The following is a 10,402-nucleotide window of genomic DNA, read 5'->3' on the forward strand; positions in this document are numbered from 1 at the left end:
CTCAAGGTGTTTCTTGACTTCCTGCTTTTTCATTCCAGTCCCCTATGATGAAAAGGACATCTTTTTTTTTTTTGGTGTTAGTTCTAGAAGTTCTTGTATGTCTTCATAGAACTGTTCAGCTTCTTCAGCATTAATGGTTGGAACATAGACTTGGATTAATGTGATATTGAATGATTTGCCTTGGAAATGAACAGAGGTCATTCTGTCACTTTTGAGACTGCACCCAAGTACTGCATTTCAGACTCTTGTTGCCTATGATGGCTACTCCATTTCTTCTAAGGGATTCTTGCCCACAGTAGTAGATATAATGGTCCTCTGAATTCAATTCACCCCTTTGGGTCCATTTTCGTTCTCTGGTTCCTAAAATGTGGATGTTCACTCTTGCCATCTCCAGTTTGACCACTTCCAGTTTACCTTTTTCACGGACCTAGCATTCCAGGTTCCTATACAACATTGTTCTTTCCAGCATCCGACTTCACTGTCATTGTCCGACACATCCACAACTGGGCATTGTTTCCACTGCGGCTCAGCCTCTTCTTTCCTTCTGGAACTATTTTTCTGCTCTTCTCCACTAGCATCTTGGCCACCTACCAACCTGGGGAGTTCGTCTTTCAGTGTCACATCTTTCTGCCTTTTCATACTGAACATTTTAAGGATTGATTTATTATTCATTACTCCGGATTCTAAGGGAGAATGAGCGCTCTTTCAGAAAGTGTGAGCCCTGTCATTATTCAGTTACTCAACTGTGTCCAATTCATTGCAACCCCATGGACCGCAGCATGCCAGACTTCCCTGTCCTTCACCATCTCATTGAGCTTGCTCAGACTCAAGTCCATTGAGTCAGTCATGCCATCCAACCCTCTCATCCTCTGTCATCCCCTTCTCCTCCTGCCTTCAGCCTTTCCCAGCATCGGGGTCTTTTCTAATGATTTGGCTCTTCGTATCAGGTGGCCAAAGCATTGAAGCTTCAGCGTCAGTCCTTCCAGTGAATATTCAAGATTGATCTCCTTTAGGATGGACTAATTGGATCTCCTTGCAATCCAAGGGACTCTCAAGAGTCTTCTCCAGACCACAGTTCAAAAGCATCTGTTCTTCAGTGCTCAGCCTTCAGTGTGAGGGTAGGCAGGCTCTTTAAGTTACATGCTGTCATTTATCCAGGGTCATCCCCATGAAGAACCAAATCCTTTTTGAGTCTTCCATCTCCCTCTTTGCCCATAGAGTTCAGAGTCCATGAGGCTCGTGTGGGTGTGGAATGTTTGCATATCAGATATCGGGTCTGTGTGTCAGGTCTTGACTCATTCGTTCAGACTTAGAGAAGGGCAGAAAGAACGTCAGCCCAGCCAGAAAAAACCTGGAGGAGGCGGAGAGACAGACCCCTGCAACAGGAAGACAAGTAGTTCTGTCATAGGCCCATGTGAACCTACAGTGTCACAGAGGTTGACTCTTAGAATATAGATGTGCAGAGGGTCACACCCAGCCACAGACATACAAGGGTGCACCCAGAGACAACACATCATCCCTGGTTATGACGTCAGCAGAGACAATAAGTATCACATAACCTCTTGTCAATATTCCAATGTCTAAAGCTTTTCAGTCCTCAGAAAAGGATATTAATAGGACAGCAGTCTCACCCTTTTCATCTTGAGTAGTATCTGAAATCTAAGGTATCACCAGGGAGGAGGCTGGACTGGTAATTATCTTGGAGAAATGCTCAAAGAGACTGACAGAAACCTGGATTTTGAAGCCAGTCTCCTATTTCCAGCTGTAATCCTCATTTAAGTTCAAAAGTGTGAAGGAATAGGGAGGAAACTTCTTCCAAGAGGAGAGGAGCAGGCCTCTCACACCTGGGTGAGCAGCCCTGAAACTACTGCCCTGTCGGTGCTGAGGGCAGCCAATGGGGACCACAGGGCCCCGGCCAGCACCATGGCCTCATCCCTGGAGCGTGGACCTGACCCGCTGGGACCCTGCTGCCTCAGACCAAGGCGTCCCCTGCCTCTGGGAAGAGAAAAGGGAGGGGATTTTATCAGACAGTCTGACCTGCTCATACCCACATGGATCTGGGAAACCCTAAGGGGGCCTCTTTAGCCCCAGAGGAGGCTGTAGTTGAAAGTCAGGCAAATTAAAATAGAGCCGGCAATGGGAAGCCTCCCCAGGCCATGCCCCCAGGCCAGGTGTGAGGTGGGGGTGTTTGCTCACTTGTGTTTGGGGTTAGGTGGTGAGCAGAGGCCCCAGGGTAGGTCCCCACAGGAAGGGTGCTGTAGAGAGACCGCCCTCCATGGAGGCAGAGAGCCCAGCCTTGGAGGACCTGCGTGTGGCCACGGCATCCGACAGTAGAGTGTCTCTGTGGAGAAAGGCTCTCTCAGGATCCGGACCCCAGGAGCCTCTGACTGGGAGGAGGCCCTGGATGGGCACCGTGGTCCTTTGAGGTGTTGAGGTGTTGCCTGGGTGCTGCCCCAGCGTCCCCGCACCTCCAGAGCTAGCTTCTCAGCCTCTCATAAGATCTCCAGGTACTTCATCAGTGCAGAAAGTCAGTGTTTGGGGAGCAGGGATGGGAGACAAAAAAACTATCCTGGTTTAGGGCTGAGTCTGAGCAAATGGACCTGTGTGACTCTTGTCTCCCACCCATCCCTCAGTGGGGAGAGGGTGACGAGCCATTTTTACTTCAACTACTGGAGAAGGGAAGGCTACCCAATCCAGTATTCTGACCTGGAGAATTCCATGGACTGTATAGTCCATGGGGTTGCAAAGAGTTGGACAGGACTGAGTGACTTTCACTACTCACGCATATTTCAGTTCAGTCAGTTCAGTCGCTCAGTCGTGTCCGACTCTTTCCAACCCCATGAATTGCAGCACACCAGGCCTCCCTGTCCATCACCAACTCCCGGAGTTCACTCAGACTCATGTCCATTGAGTCAGTGATGCCATCCAGCCATCTCATCCTCTGTCATCCCCTTCTCCTCCTGCCCCCAATCCCTCCCAGCATCAGAGTCTTTTCCAATGAGTCAACTCTTTGCATGAGGTGGCCAAATTATTGAAGTTTCAGCTTCAGCATCATTCCTTCCAAAGAAATCCCAGGGCTGATCTCCTTCAGAATGGACTGGTTGGATCTCCTTGTAGTCCAAGGGACTCTCAAGAGTCTTCTCCAACACCACAGTTCAAAAGCATCAATTCTTCGGCGCTCAGCTTTCTTCACAGTCCAACTCTCACATCCATACATGACCACTGGAAAAACCATAGCTTTGACTAGATGGACCTTTGTTGGTAAAGTACTGTCTCTGCTTTCCAATACGCTATCTAGGTTGGTCATAACTTTTCTTCCAAGGAGTAAGCGTCTTTTAATTTCATGGCTGCAGTCACCATCTACAGTGATTTTGGAGCCCCCAGAAATAAAGTCAGCCACTGTTTCCCCATCTATTTCCTATGAAGTGATGGGACCAGATGCCATGATCTTCGTTTTCTGAATGTTGAGCTTTAAGCCAGCTTTTTCACTCTCCTCTTTCACTTTCATCAAGAGGCTTTTTAGTTCTTCACTTTCTGCCATAAGGGTGGTATCATCTGCATATCTGAGCTTATTGATATTTCGCCTGGCAATCTTGATTCCAGCGTGTGCTTCTTCCAGCTCAGCGTTTTTCATGATGTACTCTGCATATAAGTTAAATAAGCAAGGTGACAATATACAGCCTTGACGTACTCCTTTTCCTATTTGGAACCAGTTTGTTCCATGTCCAGTTCTAACTGTTGCTTCCTGACCTGCATATAGGTTTCTCAAGAGGCAGGTCAGGTGGTCTGGTATTCCCATCTCTTTCAGAATTTTCCACAGTTTATTGTGATCCACACAGTCAAAGGCTTTGGCATAGTCAATAAACCAGAAATAGATGTTTTTCTGGAACTCTCTTGCTTTTTCCATGATCCAGCAGATGTTGGCAATTTGATCTCTGGTTCCTCTGCCTTTTCTAAACCCAGCTTAAACATCTGGAAGTTCACGGTTAACGTATTGCTGAAGTCTGGCTTGGAGAATTTTGAGCATTACTTTACTAGCATGTGAGATGAGTGCAATTGTGCAGTAGTTTGAGCATTCTTTGGCATTGCCTTTCTTTGGAATTGGTATGAAAACTGACCTTTTCCAGTCCTGTGGCCACTGCTGAGTTTTCCAAATTTGCTGGCATATTGAGTGCAGCATTTTCACAGCATCATCTTTCAGGATTTGAAATAGCTCAACTGGAATGCCATCACCTCCACTAGCTTTGTTCGTAGTGATGCTTCCTAAGGCCCACTTGATTTCACATTCCAGGATATCTGGCTCTAGGTGAGTGATCACACCATCGTGATTATCTTGGTCATGAAGATCTTTTTTGTACAGTTCTTCTATGTATTCTTGCCACCTCTTCTTAATATCTTCTGCTTCTGTTAGGTCCATACCATTTCTGTCCTTTATTGAGCCCATCTTTGCATGAAATGTTCCCTTGTTATCTCTAATTTTCTTAAAGAGATCTCTAGACTTTCCGATTCTTTTGTTTTCCTCTACTTCTTTGCATTGATCGCTGAGGAAGGCTTTCTTATCTCTCCTTGCTATTCTTTGGAACTCTGCATTCAGATGCTTATATCTTTTCTTTTCTCCTTTGCTTTTCACTTCTCTTCTTTTCACAGCTATTTGTAAGGCCTCCCCAGACAGCCATTTTGCTTTTTTGCATTTCCTTTCCATGGGGATGGTCTTGATCCCTGTCTCCTGTACAATGTCATGAACCTCCATCCATAGTTCATCAGGCACTCTATCTATCAGATCTAGCCCCTTAAATCTATTTCTCACTTCCACTGTATAATCATAAGGGATTTGATTTAGGTCATACCTGAATGGTCTAGCGGTTTTCCCTACTTTCTTCAATTTCAGTCTGAATTTGGCAATAAGGGGTTCATGATCTGAGCCACAGTCAGCTCCTGGTCTCGTTTTTGTTGACTGTATAGAGCTTCTCCATCTTTGGCTGCCAAGAATATAATCAGTCTGATTTCGGTGTTGACCATCTGGTGGTGTCCATGTGTAGAGTCTTCTCTTGTGTTCTTAGAAGAGAGTGTTTGCTATGACCAGTGCATTTTCTTGGCACTGCAAGGTCGCAGGCGGCTGCGACAAGTGCACATAGCGCGGCTGAGAGGAGCTACCCCATGTCCGAGATCAGGGGCAGAAGCTGGGAGGCCCCCATGCCCGAGGGGCGACAGCCAAGAGGAGTTACCCCATGTCCGAGGTCAGGGGCACCGGCTGAGCGTGCCAGGCTGGGACGGCACCGGAACGGCCGAGAGGAACTACCCAAGTCCAAGGTCAGGGGCGGCGGCCGGGAGGAGCCACCCGACAGATATTTAAGCAGTGCTAAAATTTCACACCCTGTGAACTACTCCCTGAAAACAGTGGCACTCTTCTCCATCACATGGTGCTGCCGCAGGGGAGGCTGCTCAGAGGAAATGCTGCGTAACCCCCACCACACTTGACCGTCTTTCCAGACCGCACATCACCTCTGGGGTTGCAGTGGACGCCCCCCCAGTCAGGGCAGGTCTCGGAAGACAGGTTATTGGGCAGCAGGCTGGAGAGGGCTGACTGATCTCTCTCTGCTTCTCAGTCCTGGTCGGTGGAATGTTTCACTCTTGCCGTGACTTTGGTTGTGACCCTGGGACTCAGTTCCATTTGTATTAAGGAAGATACGGTTTTTGAAGGCATGTGAGAGAGTGCGTTTGAGGATCAGTGAAGGGTAAAGGGTTCTGTCCACAGGGGAGGCGTGGAGGAGCCTGGGGTCAGGCGGCTCCTGGTTCTTCTGAACCCTGCCTTGAGCAGAGCAAGTGGACCGGATCCCTGGCCCCCTGACTGTGGTGGCCACCTCCTCGCACCGCTCTCAGACCTGGCGGAAGGAGCGGGAGCCTGGGGAAGGGAAGAGGGGGCCGGTGAGTCCCGGCCTCCGCTCTGCTCTCAGGGCCCCGTCGGATGCTCCAGCCCCACTCCACTCACACCCGCCTTCGCCGCTCTCCGCCACGGGCCCTGCCCTGGTCTGTGCTGTGGCTCCATGTTCTTTGCTCACCTGCCCTTGTTTTCCTCAGCTCCCCTGAAGCTTCAGTGATGTTGTTGATAGTTTTTTTTTCCCCATCTCCTCCCCTGCTGTCTGTTTTGACAAGCAGGCAGGATGGAGAAGAACGTGATCTGAATGGGGGTCTGCAGGGGAGGCTCAGAGGGGGTGTACCGCCTGTCTCTGCAGGAGTGATCATCAAGAGGAGGAGCGGGGAGATCCCCTGCCCCCTGGCCGTGGAGGCCTTCGCGGCCCACCTCAGCTACATCTGCAAGTACGACGACAAGTACAGCAAGTAAGTGAGCCGGCGCCGGTGCGCGTCGCAGGGGCCTCACTGCCGAGAGCAGGGGGCTGCCGGGTGATCAGCTGCCCCTATCAGAGTTGACAGATGAGACCCTGATAGAGAAAATCCTGAGCCCTCAGCCTGGCATCCCCCAGGGCCCAGCCACGCGGCCACCCCCACCTCCCACCACCTGGCTGCCCGCACTGTGGCCCTGTCTGTTCTCCACGTCCGCCATGGGGCCCGACCCCGCCTGCTGTTGTCCCTGAGGCCCTGCCCAGCGTCCCCTCCGCAGACGGGGCACGGCCCTCACGTCACTGGGTGAGCCGTGGTTACTTAGTCGTTTCACGTGTGAGTGTGGGCTCAGGCACAGTATCACCATGAGTGCACACAGGTGTGGATCACACGCGTGTGCGTGTACATATGCATGCCCCAGGGCTGTCTCCAGGCGGCTCCCATGCCCACATCGGGAGCTGCTGAACCTTGGCCTGTTAACTACTGGGCCTGAACCTCACAATCTAAAACAGGGTGAGACTAACCCAGAGGGCAGTGGGCGTTTTCTCAGCCCTCCCTGAGGGTCACTGACGTCTGCTAGGCGGCTTGGTGGGGAGGGCAGTGCGGGCACCTGGGCCTCCTGGAAAAGCCCAGAGGTAGAGGGCGCCCCACTCCCTCAGAGTCACTGCACTGTCTTCCTGGAGCCCTGGGCTGCCTGGCAGCTCACGGGCCGGGGCGGTGCTCACAGGGCAGTCTGGGTGATGGGGCAGACATCGCAGGCTGCCCTGGCTGGGCGCTTCAGTGGTGCTGAGGTTGCTGACCCTCCAACACCCGGCATAGGGGTGCAGAGACACACATGCGGCACCGGGATGGGTCCTGAGGCGGGGCTCTCCAGCAGAGAGGGCCCTCCTGAGGTGACAGCTGTCCTCCGTCTGGGGGAAGGTGGGGTGGTGAAGAGAAGAGCGAGGAGCTGCGGGTGGTCGTGGCAGGAGGGGCTCGGGACGCGCCGCCCTTGTGCAGGGAAGCCCACAGCCCTGTGTCCTCCCGAGCTCCAGCCGCACCACAGAGGCCTGGCTCCTGGTTTCAGGGGCCCCTGCGGTGACCCGCCTCCTCCACCTGATCCTTTCCTAGGGACTGTTTTCATCTTAAGTAAAGTTCACGTGCCTGAGCCTCAGTGAGGGCTGCCCTCCCCGCTCCCTGTTCCCCCCTCCCCAGCCTGACTCCCACCCCCACGCTCCCGACAGCACCTTGTTGAGCCTGACAAGGCCTTTGGGAATCTCTCCTGCACGGGGCACCTGGGCACCATCTGAGTCAGGCCTTTTTACCCTTCTGTCCTCTTAGGTATTTCATTTCTCATAAACCGAACAAGACCTGGCAACAGGTGTTCTGGTTTGCCGTCAGCATAGCGGTCAATAACGCCTACATTCTGTACAAGATGTCAGACGCCTATCACGTGAAGAGGTACAGCCGGGCCCAGTTCGGTGAGAGACTCGTGCAAGAGCTGCTGGGCCTGGAGGATACCTCTCCAAGCCTCTGATGTCCTGGGCGTGGCCCGGGCTAGGTAAGGACCAGGTCCAGGGAGGGGCGGGGGAGCCTGATGTCTGCCCTGCCGGTCAGAGACCCGTGGACGCCCTGTGTGTGGCTGCAGTCCAGGCAGGGTGCTCAGGGCCTCTGGAGGCGCCAGGACGGACCTGGTCAGAGGGGGGCACCATCCGGTCTCCACACAGTGAAGAGCACGGCTTCCCTCCGGAGAGTGGCCACCACCTTGGAGTGAGCACCCTGCAGGTGTGGCCCTGAGCCAGACCTTCCATGCCACCAGTGCAGGGCAGGGCACCCTCGCAGTCCCCCTGGAGGCCATGGGGAGCCCGTTCAGCACAGGGAACCCGGGAGGGCTGCTGCCATCATGGGCGCCAGGGATGGAACGAGCGGGTGAAGATGAGAGATGTCCACGCCGTGGTTCAGGTCACTCAGTGTCTGAGGGTGATGGGAAGGGAGCCAGCTGGGCCGTGTGCAGCTGGGATTGTCTGGGGGTGTGTAGGAGCCCAGAGGGTTGGCCAGTGTTTGCCTCGAGTGGGCAGCTCAGAACGGGGCTCGTAGCAGAAGAAACACAGCCTGGCTCTGCTGACTGGCAGTGCTGGTCTGGGGAGGCTGACGGGCAGTGCTGGTCTGGGGACCGGGGCCACTCTGTTGTGTGCACAAGGCGCTCCTGCCTGTCCGGAGTGGCTGGTGTATGTGGAGAAAGCCGGCAACAGGATGGCGGTGAAGCGTGATGCTGTTTTTATTTTTAGATATATCTTCAGGTTATTTTCTTACTGTTGCTCAAGATCGTCTGTAAAAGGAAATGTCCCTCTTCTGTCCTCACCCTCTCACCCAACACTGTTGTGGCTCCTTGCATGATCACGGGCCTGGGCCTGAACCTGGGCCAGAAAGGGTACTTTGCGTCCATCAGACCATGGGGGCCTGTGGGCCTTGAGCTTTGCACAGACGCCATCACTGGCAGAATTACTTGTTTTGGAAAATACACAGCACGGCTGAGACAAGATTGTCTCTGTGGGTGACCACTCTCTCTCTCTCATGTGGTCCCTGGGCAGTGCTGGCCAGCCTCACTGCCTGCCTCGTGATGGTGTGGCGGGCATTGGCAGACCCACCTGTACAGCTTGGCTGGGTGTGACTCCCAGGGCCTGGGTTCTGCTCACCACCAGCCTGAAAGGCCTCCATGATGAGCAGCTGGCAGCAAGGGCTCTACTTACTTCTCAGAACACCTGGGCCTTCTCTGAACCAAGGTTCACACGTCTCCCTGGGAGACCTCCGCTAGGGTGGTCGGCTGGTCTGGCTGTCCCCACAGATAAGAAACGAGTAATTTCTGAAGTTACGTGATCTCCCTTCAACCCAATTTATGTCGCCCCCTTATTTTTACAAATGCACACCTCCTCTACTCAGGCTTTGGGATGTTCTTCCTTGTTGTCATTCGGTTAATCACAAGTGTTGCTGGCGGCATGCTCCAGATCACATCTTATCTGTACCCAGTTCACGATGGCCACCTCGCCCTGTGGCTTTAACTCGATGCCACGGATTGTAGGCCAAATTTTAAATTGTGTTTCAAAACACCTTTGCCGTGTCCTTTAATTGGATTGAAAGAACTTTTACCACATGGAGAAATCTATTTTTAATTTGTGATGCTTTTCTACAAGGTCCACTATTTCTGAGTTTAATGCATTTCCAACACTTAGGGAGACTCTAATGGAAGCTGATGAATTTTCTTTTCTGTCCAAGTAAGTAAAAGAAAAAATAAAAGTCTATTTAGATGTTGACTCTTTGTTAATATGTGAGTTTGTTTAAAAGATCAAAGACAAAACTCCAGGCCACTCTTGTGAGTCTTGATTTCTTGTACGATCTAGTATATATGATCTTGCCACTCTAGTATCATGAACCAGTGAGCAGTTTAGAAGAAAAACCCAGTTGACTGTTGATGGGTAGAAATGCACGTGATGCCCTGTCCTGTGACTGCTTAGTTGTACTGATAGATGCCTCTGCCATTAGACACATCATGCCTGCCTCCACCCGGGTCTGTTCTCTGCTAGGCCGTGTGTCATTCTTATTCAACTCCAGAGGTGCTGCTGTGACCAATAGTGGGTGACTTCACATTACCAGGTAATTATAGAGTAATTATGCCATATTAGTGCTCTGGTTTTAAGATGGTGGCCACCTGGTTTCTGATAAATGATTGAGAGACCAGCAGGTTAGCTGGGTTTCTGGTGGAACCTGTTGTGATAGCACCAGCTCTTGGGTTCAAAGGGATTTCTCTTCTCTTTCTAGGAGGACAAAATGCCAGGTGGCACTGACTAGGAAAGCCTGCAGGGACCTGGACTGCACCCAGGGATGGGGTGTGGGGTAACTGGTCAAAAGTCACCAGACTCCCTACCTCCCTGGGTCTGAAGGCTGGCAGGTCCACACTGGACAGGCTCACTGGGAAGCTGGTCATTGTTCTTGACCAGGAAGGGGCCCAGCTAGAGGTTCTCAGGGGAGAGGCTACCAGCAGGGCCCTGGCAGAGGCTGGGAGGTAGGTGGCCCCCTTCATTCTGTG

General features: G+C 52.2%; 1 protein-coding gene across 1 annotated transcript in view; it reads left to right on the forward strand.

The window, feature by feature from the left end:
* The window catches only part of PGBD5 (piggyBac transposable element derived 5), a 105,360-nt gene extending 95,731 nt beyond the window's left edge, over positions 1-9,629 (forward strand). The window contains exons 6-7 of the mRNA XM_040242778.1: positions 6,234-6,339; positions 7,660-9,629. Coding sequence (XP_040098712.1) covers positions 6,234-6,339; positions 7,660-7,855 — 302 coding nt within the window. The 3' untranslated portion in view covers positions 7,856-9,629. The remainder of the gene's footprint in view (positions 1-6,233; positions 6,340-7,659) is intronic.
* The last annotated feature ends 773 nt before the right edge of the window (positions 9,630-10,402 follow it).

This window comes from Oryx dammah, unplaced genomic scaffold (genome assembly GCF_014754425.2).
Source record: "Oryx dammah isolate SB20612 unplaced genomic scaffold, SCBI_Odam_1.1 HiC_scaffold_6, whole genome shotgun sequence".
Classification (NCBI taxonomy): Eukaryota; Metazoa; Chordata; class Mammalia; order Artiodactyla; family Bovidae; genus Oryx; species Oryx dammah.